This window comes from Hydra vulgaris, chromosome 15 (genome assembly GCF_038396675.1).
Source record: "Hydra vulgaris chromosome 15, alternate assembly HydraT2T_AEP".
NCBI lineage: Eukaryota > Metazoa > Cnidaria > Hydrozoa > Anthoathecata > Hydridae > Hydra > Hydra vulgaris.
In genome coordinates this window covers 26,165,001-26,187,500 of record NC_088934.1, presented here as the reverse complement: position 1 = coordinate 26,187,500, position 22,500 = coordinate 26,165,001, and the positions used below count along the sequence as shown (strand labels likewise).

General features: G+C 29.1%; 1 protein-coding gene across 2 annotated transcripts in view; it reads left to right on the top strand.

Annotated features, from left to right (window-relative positions):
* Positions 1 to 5,500, top strand: part of LOC100202434 (serine/threonine-protein phosphatase 4 regulatory subunit 1) — a 58,745-nt gene extending 53,245 nt beyond the window's left edge. For both annotated transcript variants that reach the window (XM_065819906.1, XM_065819907.1), the window contains exons 16-19: positions 3,908 to 4,028; positions 4,117 to 4,223; positions 4,602 to 4,759; positions 4,867 to 5,500. In XM_065819906.1, the coding sequence (XP_065675978.1) occupies positions 3,908 to 4,028; positions 4,117 to 4,223; positions 4,602 to 4,759; positions 4,867 to 5,411 (931 nt within the window). In that variant the 3' untranslated portion in view covers positions 5,412 to 5,500. The remainder of the gene's footprint in view (positions 1 to 3,907; positions 4,029 to 4,116; positions 4,224 to 4,601; positions 4,760 to 4,866) is intronic.
* Positions 5,501 to 22,500: the final 17,000 nt, after the last annotated feature.

Here is a 22,500-nt window from a genome sequence, read left to right as displayed (position 1 = left end):
ATATATTGGCTATATCATTATCTCTAGTATATAATATCTTTATTATAGTATATCTTTATATATAGTATATCTCTATATAATGTTATATTATATGTTGTTATATTACCTAGATCAATGAATTTTTAACATCATTTAATAAACAAAAGACTTTATAAAATGGAAAATAAATGCTATAAATCAAAGTTAAAGAGATGTTGCCACAATGCAATTTTAAAGTAAAATTAAAGCTGTAAAACTTGATACATATTTTAACATTACATAATTTGAAGTTTACATAAGTTAGATACTTGCTTACATTTTGTACACATTGCTTACATTTTCGTACACATTTTCTTATACAAAAAGTGCTGTGACCCTCTCTTGCCATTAACTTGGGTGTAATGCATGTTGTGAGTTCTGTGCAAACACGCACGAATGAGTAATGGCAGCAGCATTAAATTTGATATTAAAGTATTATAGTATTATAAAAAATGTATATTATAACACTACTAATAATAATATAGCAATAATAACAACAGTAAGAATATTTATTTACTTCTGTCAAAACATCAAGATAATCTCTTCAAGCTGACTCGGAGAAATGGGGTATGGAGTTAGAAAGTCTATGATATCAGGATCATAAATATGTAAAAGTTGAAATCAAAACATTATATCCAAAAAAGGTATTTAACGTTTAGTTTTATTACTATAAACAGCAATAAAAGAAAATGACTGCATTAAAAACTTGGCATTTCTACAGCATTTATAGTTATAAGTTATAGCATAAACTTTTTTTTAAATATTCTTAAATTTGCTCTAATTTGGCAAAAAGCTGTATAGCAAAGCAATATTTTCACAATTTACAGATAAAGTTATTTAAACACTTTTATGTAAAACCAATTTTGTAAACTACGCTATTTTTATCGGTATTCAAAATCATGTCTACCCAAGCAAAATCTCATGAAGAAAACCGCAAAACTTTTTTTTTTTTGTATGAACAAACCTAACAGAGAAGTAACACTTTTTATAATTGAAAAAGTGAAGACAGTACTTGCAAAAGACATTAATTTTCAAGAGTTCCTAAAAAAAATTGTGATGGATGTTGTTCAGCAATGAGGAGAAAAGATGAGGGCAAGGACGTAAATATTCCACCTCCATTTGATTTTGAAGGAATTTATCCAAAGATGTCCACAGGGGAGCAATCGTGTCTCATCTGTCAAATTGGTCAGCTTAAGCTCAAATAAAAAGCATCCATTAAAAATCTGCCAAAAAATTGAAAGTTGAAAAAAGTTGCGAAAGTTGTGTCCACAAATGCCCAAAATGACCATTTGGTTTTAAAAATTTTTAAACTTTTAAAATTTCACTTTAAAATATATGTAATAAGTTTTTATTTATTTCAGTTTTCCTTTATTTAGGCCCATCAAGTGCTAGACAACTTTTTGAAGCTCCCACAAAATTGATTGCTCAAGATCTTGCTCAAATTCAAATCAATACAGGAATGTCTAACCTTGGCACAAGAAAACTTGATATTTTCCCACTCTCAATCAAGTTTCAAACGTCAAAGTCACAGAACCATACATGGATTCAAAATTTCTTGAATTAAGTAGTAACCTTGCAGATTTTACACATTCAAAACTTGAAACAATGGAAGAAAAAAGTCAAAAATGAAATAAACAACCGTCCACTGTACAAAGACAATTTTAATAAATTGTCCTTTTGGAAATTTTCTTAGCATATCATCAAACTTGGAATAGATGGTGGTGCAGGGATTTTAAAATTTTCTCTTGGGATTGTATAAACAGAAGCAAGGCCTGATCTTATTAATTCACTACCAAAAAAGTGACTCTTTCCCATTTCTCCGGGTCAGCTCAAAAAGATTATTTTGATTTTTTGACAGGAGTGAATTATAAAAAAAATATAGTAATAATAACAATAGTGATGAAGATAATACTAATAAAAATATTTCAGTTTAAAAATAAAATAAAATATTTAATAAACAGAAAAGAGAAAAATAATAGATACTGCTAATATTTTTCTCTTATCTTTAAATTGGCGCTTAGGATTTGGTTTATTATTAAGTTGTAGAAAAGTATATGATTTATAAACAATTTTTCTAAAAAATAGTTAAAGAAAGCTGTTTTAAATTTGAATGTGGTTTAAGAGATTTTAGTTAGGAAGGAAGATTGTTCCATGTTTATGTGCTTTTGTATTGTATGGATTCATAGCAGTAATAAACAGTTTGATATTTAGGTACAGATTAGTTACAGGTACAAAGTTGCAAGCATATTGTAGAATATAATTACAATTTTCTCTATAATAAAAAAAGTTGATAAATGTAAGAGGTAGGTTATTTGTTTTGGTTCTAAATAAATAGAAAATTTAATAGTTGAATAAAGTCACAAAATTTAAGACCTTTAGATAAAAAATAGAGTATGTTGGGGTTCAAATAGTATGTTGGAAATTATTTCTAGAGCTTTATTTTGGAGATAAGTTGGTCTTAAAAAAGTTTGTCTTAAATAGGCTGCTTAGATTATTTCTGAAATTGACAATTATATCTGAGATATCGAAGATAGTAGTGAAAAATAGCATGATATGTTAAGCAAAGTTTCATGGTTAACATAGTGACAGATTTTAGCTAAGATTCTATTCAATCTGCTTAATTTCAAGTCTTATGCAATGCAAAAAATAAATTAGAGTCTAATTTGACTCCAAGATGTTTAATAGATTGAATAAGGTTTATTTTCTGCCCACTTAATTTGAAATTTAATTGCTTATTTTTGTTTGAAAAAATTTAAATATAATAATTTCAGTTTTTTTAGAGTTTAAGGATATTTTAATAGAGCAGAGCCATTGAACAATTTTAGCTAGATCATGATTTGTATTTTTGTTAATTTTTTTAAGGGATTTGTTAATTAGGAGCAAGTTGATGTCATTCACAAAGTGATAAGCAGTATAAAATTTGGAGAAGTTGGTGTCATCCGCAAAATGATAAACAGTAGAAAATTTAAGTAAAGCAAGTCAAATCATTTATAAAAATAAAATAAAAAAAGTAATGTTCCTAATATTGAGTCTTGAGGAACACCATTAAAAGAATTAGTTATTTTTAAGTTGATACCATTGAAACAAAATTTGTTCTATTTGAATGATGAGAGGAAAACCAGAGAAGAAGAATACTTCTAATACCACAGTGTTGCTGTTTGTATAGGAGGATTGTGTGCTCAATGATATCAAATGCTTTTCTTATGTCAATAAACACTCCATGCACACAGTAATTATTGTAGAGGGCTTTTCTAAGTTTCTCTTTTATTTCTATTAATAATTGAGTCGTTGAATATTTGAACTGTTTCAAATAGTTTGAACATTATCATCAAAAGTATATCTTATTTTTTAAAAAACATTCAATAAAATCCATTGGTGGCAGTGCTACCACCCTAAAATAGTGGATTATCTACTTTGTATTTATATATTTTTATGTATAAAAGTATATAAATACAAAGTATTTATATATTTTTATATAAATAAAAATATATAAATACAAAGTATTTATATACAAATCCTCTTAAACCATACCTCTAATGTTTTATAGAATAGAACAACAATTCGAGTTCTCTATTTAAAAAAACAATTTGAGTTCTTTCTTCAATCAAAAGTTGTGAAGTCATGATTTTTTTATTCATATCTAAATTAATAAATAAACTTTATATATATTTAGATTTTTAATAAATATATTAATTAAGAGCAATTTTAAATCAAAAGCACAAACACAACTTATTCATAACACCCTATATATATGTGTGTATATATACGCACGCCCACACACACAGACACACAGGTATTGTGTGTGTGTATATATATATATACGCACACACACACACAGATAGGTATTGTCTTATTTTGAAAGTTTCAAATCCTTTGTTTAAATTTTTAGACAGCTTATGGGTCTTGTAAATCTATATACTGAAGCAGAGTTGGGTGAATTTATATGTCCAGTGGCATTAACTCTGGCTGCTGATAAAGTGGCTGAAGTAAGAGAGAATGCTTATGAATTGGTATGTTTTTAAATTTAGGCATTAGCAATTTTTTTTTAGGTTTTCAGTAGAACTTTTATTTATGTAATATGTCTATTACTCTTTTTAGTTATGCATGCTTATTAGACGCTTATCAGGTGATTTGGTTTTGCGTAAATTTACTGCAAATATCAAGGAGCTGGGATCAAAAACTCAACACTGGGTAAAAAGAAAGTCGTGAGTTGTGTTTTTTCTTTAACCTTGAAAACATCAAAGTTCATTTAAAAATCTAAACTCATTAATAATACACAAGTTATGAGTTTTTTTACATGTTAGTTCGGTAAATTATATTAAATGTTTGCAAAAAGTAATTTATATTATAAATTACATTTTTGTACTTGAAATGGTGCCTCCTGCTTAGCTTAGGTTATTTTCAAGTTTATTATATATATATATATATATATATATATATATATATATATATATATATATATATATATATATATATATATATATATATATATATATATATATATATATATATATATATATATATATATATATATATATATATATATATATATATATATATATATATATATATATATATATTAGATGTTCACAGATTTATCTATGTTTTTTACGAAACTGTTGTTACGATCCTGTAAATTTTACAAAAGATTTTCTTCCAAATTTACTTCAACTGTGTGGAGATAATGTTCCAAATGTTCGTCTTGTTGCTTCTAAAGCTCTTTTGGCATATCGAAGTACCAGTACGTCAATTAAGTTGTTAAGATTTTATAAAGATTTAAATTTTTTCAAGTTTTTTACTTTTTCTTATTTATTCATATTTATTCTACGTTTTTACGTTCGTTTTCAGTATACTTTCAAAGTCTTTCTAAAGATGACAGTGTTAAACATATGGTTGAATGCACCTTTGAAACACTGTCAAAAGATGTTGATAGCGATGTGAGGTACTTCTCTAGTGAAATAGGGTTTCAATCTAATGACACAATTAAGCTAGAACAATGTTTTAACGAATGCTCTCTTAATGAGGAAGGTATGAACATTTTTACGAGTTCTTCTGATCAACCTAATGAGGACAATTTATCAGATAATAAACTTAGTAAAAGTCTTCCCGACCATACACTTCAAACTAGCGATCTTTTAAATTCTTCAAATCAAGATAAAGACATTAGGGGAAGCGACTATTATAATGATCTTGAAAACGATATACACATTTTAAAGAGTCTTGAGAATTCAGAAAAACTGGAGGTAAATCATCAGAATTGTGAAAATGGCGAACTTGGTTTTATTTCTATTGATAAAAGGAATTGTTCAGAAGATAATGGTTTACAAAATGTCACGAATTCGACTAATTTAAATGATAATATATGTATATTTGATCCGGATATTCGGAATTAATGTTTTTTAATGTTTTTATTACTTGTTTCATACTTCGTCCTATAAATGTATTCTAATATTTTTATTATCTAAATATAAAACTCTGTTCACACGTCTTTTTAAATAGTAAAGTTCATAACGTATTATTATAACTATTCTTATTATATTGTATGCTCATCTATATTAATTTTTTCAGCATTTCGATTTGTGTTGTAAACTATTTCCGAAATGTTAGTTGTAACTTATAGGTTATTAAATACTGGAAGGTCCTTTGCTCTACGCTAAGTTGGCCAATGAATTAAAACCCAAGTATTTTTTTGATAAATTTCAAAATATTGCTTTTAATTCGTAAATGCCTTGAAACATTTTTCTAGGCAAGAAGACAATAGCAAGAGGTTCTTAAAATTATTTCTTGAGTGCAATTTACAATAAGAGTTGAAATTTTAAAAACTTGTTGGTCATAAATTTTTATGTAGGCATAATCAGAACAAAAATTAAAATTCTGTTAAAAGAAAGTCATCCAAGGCCATCAAAAATAATTTTTGATGGCCTTGGATGACTTTAATCGACATTTCGTCCTATCTTGATCTATCTACAAATGTAATAAATAAAATGTTCTATCTAATATATAAAATAAATACAAAAAAAGTATATATATAAATCAATACAATGTTCTACCTGATATTATATATTATATATTACATAAAACATTGTATTTATTTATATATATATATTTTTTTTCTTGTATTTATTTTATTTGTAGATAGAACAAGAGAATACTGAGGGGACGATTTGACAAATAATATGCGCCAAAGTATTCGATGTTTCGACCATCGGAACGTGTAAGATATCAAATGTTAGCGCAAAACTGTTTTTACGCAAAAGTTGTGAGAAACGCAAAACAATTTAGTAGTAATGTAATATCTTTTATTAATTCTTATTCCGCATTATGTATAAATTTATTGAATAAGCATTTTTTTTTATTTTGCGTACTGGAAAAGTGAGGTGTTTAAGATAGCAAGTACTTACGCGGTTTGACTATCTCTTTTAGAACTTGATTTCTTTTTTTTAAAGATAGCATTAAATTTCACAATTTTAAAGATTCAATATTATTTTATTTAACAGAGATGTATCCAATTAACTAAGGGTGATTTTATAATAAATAATGATGCGTACGCAGAAGAGGCAGTTCCCCTTCAACTCACATCTAACTTTACATTGCTTTAATCAACCAGACAAAAGGTTTCAACTGCACTAAAAGCAAATAGTTTAAAGTGGTATTTCGACTGTTAAACTATTTTAAAGCTCAAAGTTTTTACTGTTAAGAATATAGATTCAGATGGTTGATTTAATTGATGATTCAGATTGTTCAGTCGATGCATGTTTATAAAGAATTTTAACGACCGCGTCTGTTAATAATTTTGGCCCGAAACCACCAAATAACTTAGTCGCTAAGAAAATGCAAACTATATACATCTTTAGTGTTAAGATTTTATGAACATAAAATCTTTAAACATGTTTTAAAAAATCTAAACTCCTTTTTTGCTGTTCTGAGAAAAAGGCATTTAAAGTTTTTAATTCATCACTGCGTTTGATCTTCCTAATTAAACCAAATTGTTTTTAAAATGCTTGTAGAACATGTTATTATTTTTCATAATACAGGGCAGAGAAACTTGCTTATTTGAAACATATATTATAACAAAAGTATTGAATATATACAAATGAATTTTGTAATAGCATAATTAAGAACAAGTAAATTTTACAATTTGCCAGTTTTAAAGATGATATCACGCAAATGACGTCCGTTATTGTCAATACATTGTCCGGAAATTAGTGTCGACTCTTTCCAGCATCGCAATAGAAATGTTGGCAACGGCTTCACAAATATTATATTTGAGATGGTTCAGATTATTGGGTCTATCATGGTACACGACGGACTTTAGATGTCCCCACAAGATATAATCGCAAGGCCCAAGATTAGGGAACCTGGCTGGCCACTGAAGATTGCCCCTCAAAGAGATCACGTGCCCAGGAAAGGCTTCGTTCAAGAAAACCGTGGATGCTCTTGATGTATGCGCAGTTACACCAAACATCGTCAAAGCCCATCTCGTTCAGTTTAGGCAGGAAGAAATCCTGTAACATCGTCACGTAATGCTCAGATGTCACCGAAACTGTCCTCTCATTTTCTTCGAAGAACCAGGGACCGATTATTCCAACTCGGGATATTGCGCACCAAACAGTCACACGTTGCGTGTGTAGAGATCTTAGGTGAAGTTCTCGTGGGTTTTCAGCAATACCGCATGTTCTGCTTATTCACAGCCCCAGAAAAATGGAAGTGCGCCTCATCGCTGAAGAACACAAGCGTGTTATCAGGCAAGTCGAGAAGGGCTCTACACGCAGCCTCACGAGCATCGAAGTCCCGAGGAATCAGTTCCTGGGCAACAACAACCTTGTAAGGATGGAACTTCAACTCCTCATGAAGGATCCGTCTAACAGAACGAGCTGATAACCCAAGAGCTGATGCATGCTTGCGGGCAGATCGTCGGGAAGACCTCAAGATGGGTTGCCACACCGCTTCAATGTTCTGCGGAGATCTGGCAGTCCTTTAGAGACCAGGCTTCTTCTTCATATCTCCAAAGTCCCTGAAGTTCTTCACCCACGAAACGATTGACTGTCGTCCTGGAACACGGCCATGAGGTGCAACATGGAAATGCCGACGAAATGCACGCTGTGTGGCGATGATTGATTTACCACAGGAAAAATATGTCTCAACCGCAAAAGCACGTTCCACATTCGTCCATTCCATGACTACTGCAAAGAAAAAAGAAAATAAATTAATGCGGCTCATCATATAAACAAAACTTTACAGTTTGCGCTCTTGATTAAGGCTCTCCTTAAAGTTATCGTAGCAAACTACACTTCAGGAAGGCTAATTCAAATAAGTAAGTTCCTCAGCCCCACCCTGTATAACAAATAAAAAATTAAAAATTTATGTTAATGAGAAGCAACAATGCAAATGGACTTAAGATAATCTTAAACCCATATAAAGTATCACAAAATTCTACAAATTAAATTGCTGCTGCAAAACAAGACCATCTTCAGCCCGTTTTTGCTGTTCTGAGAAAAAGACATTTATAGGTTTAAATCTAATTACTACTTTTGATTTTTTTAATTAAATCTACTTGTTTTCAGTTATTTATTACATGTATTAAGCATTTTAAATCAAAAAATTTTTTTTTTCCAAAAAATGGACCTAGGATAGTTTTGTTTTGCAGCAACGATGTCACTTAATTATTTTTTTAGGACATAAGATATTTAAATTTACTCATAGTCGCAAAAGTTGAATCATTTTTGGTTCCATACTTTGTGAGATGACTTTTGTGTACCTAAGGAGTATTTTAAATCAAAAAAGTCAATTTTGCTAAAAATGGACTTAAGATAGTTTTGCTTTGCAGCACGGCGACATGTTCATAAAATCTTTCAATAGATTATAATCTATATACATTGAACCAGAAGCAATAAAAACTAAATAACTAACCAATAAACTGAATTACAAAACTGTTAAATGAGAAGTTATGAGATCTTATATATTCACAAAGTAACTCTAATATTAAAAAATTTAAAAAGTTGTCAAAAAAAAGGTATACGGAACTTAAAAAACTTATATTTCGGGAAATGGCAACACTGATGTCATGTGAGTCCATCTGACGGTTCCATCGTAAAGTTTGACATTTTTGACGATATACATACTCAGAACATTTTGTCATACGGACGCTATTTGTTTATTTTATATTTAGTTGAAAGTTTCATCTCGGCAAAAAATGGAACTAAATTGTGAACATTTTCGTGCGATGATTTTTTACGACTTTCGACGTGGATTATCACAACAAGAGTGTGTCAATCAACTTAATTTGACTTTTGGCGATAAAGCTCCATCAAAAACCACTGTGACACATCAAAAAACACATCAAAAAACATCAATGCTAAGCACAAAATGATTAAGCAAAATTGTCATGTAACCTATTGTGAGATTGAAGCATCCCTAAGCATTAGTTCCACCAGCATATATGTGATTTTACATGAACACTTAGCTGTGCGAAAGGTATGTTCGCGTTGGATCCCACATAACTTGACAATCGCTCAAAAAAAGGCTCGTGTCGATTGGTGCAAAGAAATGCTTAAAAAATACAATCGCGGTGCTTCAAAAGACGTTTATAAAATAGTGACAGGTGACGAATCATGGATATATTCGTATGAGCCCGAAAGTAAGCAGCAGTCGACTGTATGGGTGTTCCAAGATGCACAAATCCAACAAAAGTTGTTCGCGCACGAAGCACTTCAAAGAAAATGGCGGCCTGTTTCTTCGGAAAAACTGGTCATATTGCAACAGTGCCTCTAGAGGATTGAAAACAGCAAATTCTGAGTGGTACACAACCATCTGTTTGCCAGATATCTTCGGTGAAATAAGGAAAACAAACAAGAGACGTCGGATTGTTCTTCATCATGACAATGCAAGCTCTCACACATCGGCTCAAACAAGAGACTATTTGAGCACTTAAAACATTGAATTGATGGGTCATCCGCCGTACAGCCCTGACTTGGCATCCAATGATTTCTTTTTGTTCCCATGCGTGAAGAATAAACTGCGTGGTCAACGATTTTCATTGCCCGAAGAAGCTATTGAAGCGTTCAAAAATCATGTTTTGGAGATACCTCATTTGGAATGGAATAAATGCTTTGAAAATTGGTTTAAGCGCAAACAAAAGTGTATCGATCATCATGGCGAGTACTTTGAAAAACAATAAAAATATATTCGCAGCTTAACTATTTGTTTTTGTTCCTATTCCATAAATATAAATAGTGACCCTCGTAATACATATTTTTATAAAATAACATTAAAAATATTTTTTAAATGGCTAAATATAACATTTATGTTTATGTTTAAACATAACATTTTAAGCTAGCGTTTATGCTTTGTCTTATTATTCCATTACATTTACGGCGTTGTATCTTGCAATTTATGGTGTTGTATCTTGCAATTTATGGTGTTGTATCTTGCAAGAGATTTTAATTCAAATTATATCTCAAATCAAATAAATAGAACCGATTTTGTTTCGCTTTACCTCAATGAGATTTCTATTTCACGTCTCTTTAGAGAGAGATTTTTATTAATTGAAAACAACCTTAATAGAGGCATCCGAGTAAATTGATGACAGTCAATTGATTTACATTAGTCCTAAATATAAACAGGTCGGCATAATTTTCAGATGTGTCGAACATAAACAACTTTGATTAATTTATACATACTTTATGTATATCTTGTAATGGTTTTAAAGGTGAGCTCTCTTGTCAAACTCCAATTCTAATGGAGTGTTTCACATTCGCAACTCACTATTTAAGAGCCTTTTTCTGAGAAAACCAGGCAAAAATGCTGTTAATAGGGTAAGAAAAAAGCATGTAAATTTTTTTTCTAAGTAATTATAGCTCCTAAGTTATAGTCGGGATTTTGGGATTTTTAAACTAAGTTTAAAGGCAACTCGGTGTAGTTAAGGCAATTTTATAACATTATAGCGTGTGTATGATATTTTGTTGACTAAGACATATTTCCGTTAAAAAAATTAAAATGATAAATTTTGCGGTATCATAAAATATAAATGTTTATAGCGAAAAAACCCAGACCAAAGATTCTTTTAAAAAAAAAAATCTTCTTAAAATCACAATCGCTTGTCCAAATTTGAATAAGTTTTTAAATAAATACGTTTTATAGGTAAAATGAGCATCATAGATTAATAAATCTGTTCTGATTGTTTATTGGCAATTTTTTATAATTTTAGGCTCTTTCTTGGTCGGAATTCTAGTTTTTTTTGTGAAAATCGATAGAAATATTGTGTTTTGACAACTATACATAGTTAGTACACGTCAGAACCAATTAGAACTAGGATCTATAGTAAATTAAGACACTTTTTCAAATTTTTTTTACCTAAATTCATGTTAACACCGATGAGCAGAATTGATCTAAAGACTCCAAAATGGTGTTCTTTAGATTCACTATTACGGGTAGTAAAAAGATTTCGAAAAGTATATAAAAAAAAGAAAAGTTTCTTTAAATATTAAAAAAAATTCAAAAAAAAAAAATTATAACATCTAAAGCTCTTGTTTGGACAAAATACGCTATAAAATTATGCTATTCCAAATAAAAGAATTCGAATAATTTGTAAATCGCCTTAACTACACCGAGAATCAGATAAACTCACCCCTAGTTTGTTTGTATATAAGGGAAGTATAGATAAAAAATAATCAAAAAAACAGATGGAAATTCTTCCTTAATTTAACAATTATAAGCTGAAATCACACATTTAACGCAATTTTAATGGTTTAAAAAATGTTTTAACTAACGTTTAAAAATCAGCCATTATAAGAAATGGAAGGTCCCTAGATTGAATGTATAGACTTTCTTTACATTCAATTTTACTCCATAATATCATTCTTTTAATGAAAAAAAAAACTTGGTTGTTATAATTGCATTGTTGAAATAGCATCTCTACAAAAAGTTATACTTTTTATATATTTTAAAGAAAAACGCAGCGGAATAACTAAATAAATTATTTTTTTTTATCTTATTATGTCATTGTTTGGGTTAGTGGCGTAAATAAGAATTTTTTGATGCTTTAGAAACGACATTTTTAATTACCCATTATGCAAAATCCACACTTAAGTATGTTCATGCTAAATTAAAAAGTTTTGCGAAAAATTCACTCCACCCTAAGAAGATCTGGACTCTAATTATTTTTTTCATTATTATTTTTTTATAATAATATTTTTTTTAATAAATACTTAATTGACAATATTATATTGTATTTGATAGATCTAAAATAAAATTTCTAAAATTATTAAATTTCAGTTTAAATTTTTGCCAAAAGATGATTATCACCCGTTATCCTTTTAAGTCTTTATTTTAATGCACTGTTATTTATTTATTTGTTATTTATTTATTTAAAACTTTATTTATAGTTGATTGCACACAGTAGTTTATAAATTAACTAATTAAAATCAACATAATAAACTGTATAGACAATACAAACAAACAAAAATAACGTAAAAATATCCATAAAAAATCAGTTACAATTAGCATGACAGCGTACTTAAATAAAATATCATGCATAAAAAATCTTAAAACTAAAAAAAAATGACTTTCATAAAAATCATAAAAAGAAAAAATAACTTCGCAAATACCGTAAAAAGAACAAATAAATTTATAAATTCGTAAAAAATGACATGCTTAATAATAATAATACATAAATTTAAGTTTTACAAATTCTACAAAAAACATTTTCCCCCATTCCAATGTAAAATATTATTTTTGAACACCTGGATACTTTTTGAGCACATTGTTTTATTGTCAAGGGAATCTCAGAGCGAGGTGGCTCTATATAAGACATTATTTGTATTTTTATGATTAGAGCCTTTGGGATATAGCATCAATTTATTGCAACATCTAAGTTGAAATGGAAAAGCTTTCTTTATAAATAAGCCCTTCATAAACTTAGGCTTTAAACCATTGGACAATGTCGAGTGCTTTTTTACGAATTTTATTGATAAGGTTGTCATTGTATTTTTAGCAAAACATCCAAATCAAAGGACAGTATAAAAAATTTGATAAATTATATGCGTTAAATAATAGAGTTGCTTGTTTATAAGATAGAAAACTTCTTATTCGAGAAAGGGCAAAGCACTTACAATTAGCTTTTCCACATAGAGCTTTAATGTGATCACCAAACTTTAAATCCTTATCAATTGCAGTCCAAAGTAGCTTAAAGTTATCTAAAGCAAAAATCTCAGAGTCTTTAATAAATAGAAAAAGGTCATTTGTAAATATATTAAAGAATATTGGCCCAAGGATTGATCCTTGAGGTACTAATGAAACTCCTAACCACTTAAAAAATGATGAACCCAATTTAAACCTTTGTTTACGATCGCTCAGATATGGTAGTAAAAGTTTAAGGCTTTCATGAGAAAAACCATAAGCTTCCAATTTAGCTATTAATAAATTATGAGGGATCAGGTCGTAAGCTTTTGAAAGATCCATAAGCATGGACCCAATAATATTTTCTTTATGCAAGTATTCCTGCTATTTTTTCAGTAAAATAAAAAGCGCATGCTGAGTGCCATAACCTCTACAAAAACCACACAGCAGAATCTTCAATCTAGGCTCAATAAATACCCGTATTTGCTCAAATATAAATATGTTACTTCTAATTCCGGGAGGCTGGATAAGTGCGAATTGGCATAAGTGTTAAGTTATGCCAATTATGCTAATGGCATAATAGTTAAGCCTATTATTTTAGTTTTAAATTGTAACTAAAATGTTTAATAAACAATATTACGCGTTATTAGACACGTTTGGGTAGAAACTCTAGATGTGAACTAATGTACAGCTCGTACATATTTTTTCATAGCTAGAGAGCTCTGACACCGAAATGACTTCTTAAGAAAACCAAGCATTCAATTGCCAACCCAAGCTGCTGTTTCTACTTGTACTTGAGGTTGTTTGATTTTAGTACTCCAAGTTCACGCTTAATGCATATCAATCCTAGATTGCATACGTTACTGTCAATGTCAACCATGGTATTATTAATTAGTTTTTGTTTAATCTCCAATTATTGCTCATTGTTGTCCATTAGCTAGTTAACTAAAAATGCAGTTTAATAGCATCAAATGTCATAGACATTAGTTATATAAAGAAGTTCTTGTGTGTGAATGCTTAAGCAAAGTCATTTAAAATTATGTCAACTAGTTGTCCATGGTAAACTACTTTCATTAAAATGTTACGGGATTTAATTAAGTTTGTAAGCAATTTTTATGATGCACAGTGGTCCAGAAATGTCACTTTTGAGGCAAAAACCATATCTTCGCCAATTTTAAAGCTAAAAAGCTAAAATTTTCTGTGAATGTTCATTATGGCCAACAATAACTATCATTGTAATGTCGGTTGTCATATCTCTGAAGGACACACCAATAACACGAAACCAAGAACAAATGAAGTAACGAATAATAAACATGTAATACGTATTTCATATTTAATTTTCAACTTTCTATTTACCATAAATAGTCACCAGCATGTATGATACACTTTTGTTTGAATGAATAAATATCATACATGTGCAGAACACCATGAACACATAGCGTCGTTACACTTAACGTACTTATTTTAACATAATTACTTTTAGAACAGCTATTAATTAAATGTTCTCTGGAGGACAAATTACACATTTATTACATCGTGATAGATTGCATAAACATGTAGAGTAGCACACCAAGGACAAAAAGTAGACATAACATATGACACATATTACATGGCAATATTTAAATAAATTTAATAATTTCCATGATTTTATGGTACACTTACGAATATTACGAATATTAATGGGTAGAATAAACAAACTCTAAAATAACACACCAAGGACACATGACATAACATTTTTTGCAATTATATTAAGATCTAAATTTGAAAATATTTTCAATAATACTGATTTCTATAGTTTGACTTCCTGCTCAATTAATAAACAAAATTTTCGGGCACACATATTTTAATAATTACCTAGACAGGAATATTATATGCATATATTTACAACAAGAACATATGACTACTCACAAAAAACGCGTAATATTGGTTTTACACTGAGATTATAAATAAAAATAATTATTTTTTATTTATAATCTCAGTGTAAAACCAATTATATTATTTCTATAAAAATAATATAGATAATAATAAAAATTATTATTATTTATATTTTTTTTTTACTAAACTGAGTTTAAAAATACATAATTATAAAGGGTTTGATGTTTTAATAAACAACAATGAAACAAAATATAAAATGCTTTTTACAGATTTCTTCAAATAAAGTAAACCTATTTAGAACCCATATTATTGATACTACAATTAAGAATAAAATTAAGAATATAATATTTAAAAAATTAAAAAAGAAGGTCTAAACATTCTGCTGGAAGAGCAAGTTCCTTCTTTGATTCAGAACTTTGCCTCATAGAAGTAATAAATTGGGTCTGATGAGCAAAGCAATCTTTGCATTACATCTTTATTTGTAATTTTTCTAGAAAATTTTTTTGTAAAGTGTTCTCGAAAATTTTTAATATCTTTATTTCTACTTTCCTGGGCTTCTTCAGATAAGAGACCAATTGGAACTAGCTTGTCTCTTACAACCTGGTGTGAATGGACAATCATCTTGTGCACTCCAGCAGACATAGGATACCATTTAAAATGTGCTACATATGTCTTAAATGCATCTTTGCAATATATATCTAGTTTATCTGGATCAATTAGGTGCTTACAGGACAATGCACAAAGAATAATGAAAAATCTTTTAACTAGATCCTTATAAACTCCAAGTATTTCAGCAAAAGTTTCATGGCTTCTAAATGCCCTTCTTGCTGTGTTTCCATCATTGGATGTACCAGAGCCACCACTTTTCGTATATCAACAGTAAGTCCAAGTGTATCTTTAAGCTTTTCCTGAATTTTGACTTTTTTTTTCTTTTCAGGAATGTTTGCATGAAAAAATTCGCAATCATTGTATCCTGGTCGTCTTCTCTGTCCAACATGTAACAGACATTCAAAACAATGAATCCAGAGATAGAGAGTGTGAACTCCAAGGTCCAAAGACATCTGATTTGGTTGTCTATTGTAAGCAAATATGAAGTCATTCAATTTTTTAGGATTTAATCCGCATATATTGCAAATTATATTTAATAAGTCAAGCACAAGTTATGTGCTTGACTTATTTCAAGTCTAGCACATAACTTGTGCTTTACTTGAAATAAGTCTGTGATTGTTGCTCTGAGTTTAGTTGACTTAAAATATCAATTCTGCTTTAATAATTTGCTGATTTTTATTAACGTATTGCATTCGAACAGGACGACAATATTGGGTTGAGGATGTTTTGGGGTAAGTCCAAAGAATAACATTAGTTTCCTGTATTTTAAGTTGCACAGGTACTATAAACTAAATAAACAAAGATTCTTTAACTGGAACTGGTAATCTGTCCTCTTCATCTTCAGTTTTCTTTTTATAAACAGACTGTCCAGAGGAACCATCGAATCCGACTTTGCTTATAAGAAAAAGAGTATTGCAAGGCTCAGGTAGTTTCGATTTATCCATAACTTTCCAAATTTTGTTTGTAGTGTGATCCATTATTCCTTGAAAACTTACTGAAACACTGTAGTTTGATGTGACAATTCCGGAATCTGGAATGCAATCACTTTTAGCTTTCACATTAAAATTGTAGGCAGGGTATATAAAATAAAATATGACATCCGCCTAAAATATCACATCCCCCATAGAAAAACCGAAAAACGAGAATGCGTTTTCAAGTTATTACACTTAGAAGTGTATCTAGTCCGTCCGAAATATTTATGTACAAAAACAATAAATTAAAAACGCAACGATCAAGATTCATAAAACGGTTTGTAAATGATATACTGTAGGTGAAGTCGGCATTAAATGGTAATATATTTTAAATTCATTCTTATGAAATTTTGATCCTAATATATTGCGTGACAATGATTATATAGATTATACATGAGGGATGTGATATTTTAAATACCAGATACTAATACTTTGCAGTATTTTAAATCTTACATAGGGGGATGTAATATTCTAGATTACCTGGATAAGGGGATGTGATATTTTACGTCGGAATTTCAGGTTCTTATTGTGATATATATGTAGATTACACATGGGGGATGTGATATTTTAGATACCAAATACTAATACTTTGTAGTTTTTAAATGTTACATAAGGAGATGTAAGATTCTAGAAGCCTCTATAAGGGGAATGTGGTCTTTTACGTAGGAAATTCAAGTTCTTATTGTGGTATATATATTGAATGTACATGGGGGATGTGGTATTTTAGATACCTAATACTAATACTTCGCTGTATTTTAAATATTACATAGGAGAATGTAATATTCTAGAAGCCTGGATAAAGGGGATGTGATATTTTACATAGGAATTTCAGGTTCTTATTGTGTTATATATGTAGATTACACATGGGGGATGTGATATTTTAGATATCAAATACTAATACTTTGCAGTATTTTAAATATTACATAGAGGATGTAATATTCTAGAAGCCTGGATTAGGGGGATGTAATTTTTTACGTAGGAACCTTAGTTTCTTATTGTGATATATAGACAACACATATACTAAAATAGTGGTAGCTCTTTCTTATTGCTTTCAGCTTTGTTGGAAGTTGTTAAAAAATATATGATATATGTATGTATACAATATATGTTTATTTAGAGAGCTTATAATAAATTTACAATTTTTTTTTATTCTTTATTTTCTTTTTTTAGCTTTTTAATGTTTAATTTAATCTTCTTTTTTATTTAGATGCGATTGAGCTAACAATTAAAAAATGCAAAATTGTTTAACCAAGACTTTGAAAAGGCTTATTAAAAGGCATAAGGCTTTGAACGAGTTAATGAATTCTAAAGATTCAAAAAGTACACAACGAACATATTTTTATGCTTGTATTTTTATGTCTTAGTGCATAAACATATAAGGAAAAGAAATAATTACAGTTTTTCATTGTTGTTGTTTTTTTTTTGTATATTTTTAAATTTAAGGAGAGAGGGCTAGAAAATATTTGGAATCTTTTATTAAATAAAAGAAGCTTCTTTATTATCCCAATAAAGTAACAATTTTAAAATATGATCATATTAACGTTTTTTTGTGGGTGGTATGAGAGAAGGTGCCTGTGATTCTTGAGTCAATTATGAGTCTTCGCAAGTTCAGTTCAAAAATCGATTTATATATATTTATAATGATAAATGTAAAATCATTGCGAATTTTTCTTTTAAGAAACATCAAATATCAATGTGTAATGATAAAGAATACTGTACCAATACTGTATGAACATTGTATTATATTTATAGTACTGTATAATATTATGGAAAAGACCAGCATAAAAAGTTTGGGGATTGCGATTATTTACTGTTAACTAATTTGAAATGAAAACAACATGTTGATTATTGTTGTTTTAAGCCCACTGCGACATCGAAATGCTTTCGCGAATATTTTAATCATTTTGACAACGAAACAATGGAGCAATAATAAAAAAATAAGGACGAAAGCGTGGTGGTTAAATCAAAATGATTGAGTTAGATAATAAAATTGACTATATCAGTTGGCATAAAAAAGACTTTTTTAATTTCAATTCAACGATTCGAGTACAAACGCGTAGCCGTGGTAACAAAATTCCTAACATAAATTGCCGGTAATTATAATATTTGTAAAACAGTTCGACTTGAGTAATTCAGGAAAAGAATGAATTTTAAACTAAGTGAAGTGAAATTATATTAGCAAATATTTATTATTTGGGGTTGAAAGTTAAGCCCAAAAATTTTTGTTTCGAATGCACCTTCGTCTGACGTGTCAGAAACCCAGAGCTATTCCAATTTTATTACGCATAGTACTGGTCTCAAAACATCTTTAAAAAACATTGAAAATATTTAAATAATATTCTTGTAACTTTTTATTCAAAAGCTTCTATTCTACTTATTAAATATTTATTTTTTCTTCTACTTAATTTAATTTAAGTTGTTTAATTTTCTACGTGTAATCTTAATACTAAGTAGGTAATAAAATTTATCCCCCTTCTACTACTTGCCTTACCGAGTCACGCATTACCTACCAGGGCTAGACCTACAGGTTAGTCAACAACAAGCCCCTCCAGACCACAACATAAGTCACGATCTTTCGGCGAAGCCGTTAGCAACCCCTGCATGTGGAAAAGACGTTTTTAGAGGAAAAAAACATAAGTATTAAAAAACAGAAATATAAGCGTTACAAAGTTAGGCATCCAGAAAGGAGACAGAAAGCTCATTTTAGAAGACAAAACTAAAAGAAAACAACAAATTTCTCTACAAAATAAATGATATTAAATGTTGTGTTTTTCCCGTACGAAAGACATAATTTAGTATAATAAATGTCAAAAGTGTGCAGCACATTTATTGTATATTGTATATGTGGACTAACTGCTTTCCGTATGAGCCATTAAGACATACTTATTGATTTTCTTACAATTATGTATGTATATAAATAGTCCCTAATTCGGAATATAAAAACAGGTTTGATATACTCATTACAATTTTGAAAAACTTTTTTTTTTATCTTACTATACATACACAACTAAATGTATGTAAGACATTTAATAGTAAGACATTTATAGTTTGAATTCTAACATCTCGTGCAATATCTGTCCGCTTTCTCTATTCTATCTTTCTAACTCGACTTCTTCTGACTTTCACTCTAACTTACTTTGCTCTTCCTAAATTCACTTACTCTTGGTTAGCGATGCAGTTGATAATGCTCATTAGTGAGCTAAACTTGTCTTCGCTAGCCCTGGTATGTGGCCTCTATAAGGCAATTAGCCGAAGGAATTAACCACAATACCCAATTTTGAAAAACTCAAGAGTAAAGATATTTGGAAACTTATATTGTGCAGATATTGTTGTGGATATGGAAGAGCAAAAAAAAATTTTTTGCTGCGGAACATGAACGTCTTTTAGGGGGCCATGGTGGCACAAACAAAACAGCAATGAAAATAATGGAAAAACGTTATTGGCCCAATATTACCGGAGATATTAAAAAATCGGTAAAGTATTTTGCTTTTAAATTTATTTAATTGCATTATTTTTATTTTATTATCATAGTAGAGTTGTAAAATCACTACCATCGGCCTTGGGAAGTTGAGATAAAAGGTTAAAAAAGGAATAAAAAAAATAATTCTTTTAATAGATAAAACTGCTTTCCGCATCCGAACCTCTACATTCCATAAAGGTAACTTAATAAAGTGTTTTTAAATATCTTTCTAGAATTTAGAATCTTTAATTTAGTATATTATACGAATGTATAATGCATTTTGCTTACTTTCTTATGTTGCATTATGTTGAAATATCCTGTTTAGACCACAAGAGTATGGGAAATTATTGGTATAGACTTCGCTGGACCATTTACTAAAACATCAATGGGTAACAGATACTTCATGAATTGCACCAATTTATTTTCTAAATGGCCTATTGCTTAGGCATTACCAAATAAGGAAGCAATAGCGGTAGCAAGAGCGATAATAAAATTAGTTACAACCTTTGGATTTCCATCTGTCATGCTTACTGACAATGGAACTGAGTTTTGAAATGAGGTATTTTTTATTTTTTTATATAATGCAGACCCGTAGGAACAACATTAGGTCGAATCCTTTAAGCATGAATTAGAATAAGACCTTTTGATTTTGTATAATACAGCATTTACAATAGCAAGTAATAAAAATAACTCATTTTTTTCTGTTATTTAATTAGTTAAACGATGATCTTGGGTATCGAACGACGAAGAACTGCTGTTTATCAACCTCAAACAAATGGACAAGATGAAAATACAAACAAAAATATAAAAAGGCGTGCATTATTTTATTATTGTTTAAGTTTACAATAAAATAATGATAACAACATCATTATTTTGAAATTGCGTTTATTCGAAAAATCAGAAAACTTGTCGACGAAAACCAGTCAAACTTGGATGAGTTTCTAGATATAGTTTTACATCCATTACGTATTGAAAAACAAACGTCCACAAAAGTGTCACCTTTGAGTCGATGTTTGGTTTGTTTGCAGAAATGAGGTCAAAGAAGTAAGTATATTTGGGATAATATTTTAAGCAATTATATTTACTTTACACTCATAATTCAGTATACCAATACCAGTATGCTTTGTTATTTAGGAGATCGGTATTTTCCCCGCAAATAAAGATGAATTAAAAGTTGAAGTCGAAAAAAATAAAATTCATATTGAAAAACTTAACCAATTAGGTCTTTAAAGTGATCGCTTACACCACTTAACTTTAATTTTTAAGATACCATCTTTTATCTTTTGTTTTTTTCTAATTACAATAGTTAAAATTTTAGAACATTACAGAAGCTCAATTGAAACAAAAAAATATTACGATAAAAGAGTTTCAAAAAATATCAAATTTAAGGAAGAATGCATTAAAATTGGGGACAAAGTTTTGTTACTTGATATTAGGAGGAGATGCAAAGGAGCAGCTTTTAAAGGACCTTACGAAGGAAGCCGTATTACAAAATGTGGAAATTACAAACTGTGTAGTAATAAAGTCATTATAAAAGAAACCCATAAAAGAGCACATGTTAAGAAATTTCTTGAAGGCACTTCTGATAAAGGTATGCGCACAACTTATATATAAGTTTTACAATAACTACTTTTTTTAACTTCTAAAAAGTAAGCTAAGGAGTTTCATGAATATTATTGCTAGACATCCAATTTTTTCTAATTTGAAAGACCTTTTTTACCCTCTACTTTAGAAACAATTCCAACAAAAAATGAAATAGAAATCGAAAAATAACATTTATTGGTGGAAAGCATTAAGGGTAAATAGTAACAACCGATTTTCTTTTTATGTTTCAATTTTTAGTCTGCTGAAGCATTTTTTTTCCATATTTTATTTTTTGTTCAATTTTCTAGAAGCAAATAAGGCAGAGCAGATAATTAAAAGCTTTGTAGCTGAAAATAGTGAAGGTATGCATTAAAAAATTACCTTTGCATTTATATTTGTTACCTTTTAATTTTTATTAATATTCAATTTTTTAGAGGCAAATAAGGCAGAGGAGACAATAAAAAGCTTTCTAGTTGAAGATAGTGAAGATATGTAATAAGAAATTACATTTTATTTAATGTATTAAATAAAATTAACATTTTATTTAATGTATGGTTTGTTTTGTAGAGGAGGCAGATTCAATAAAAAGCTTCGTAGTTAAAGACAATCAAGGTATTTATTAAATAATTACCGTTTCATTTATATTTGTTAGCCAATCAATTTATATTTATGTTCAGTTTTCTAGACGAGACAAATAAGGCAGAGGAGACAATAATAAGCTCTGTAGTTGAAGATAGTGGAGGTATGTATTAAAAAATTATCTTCAATTACCGTCATGTTGGCTTTTTATTTTAATTTATGTGCAATTTTCTAGAGATATTATATACAAAAAAAAGCTGCATAGTTGAACATAGTGAAAGGTATATA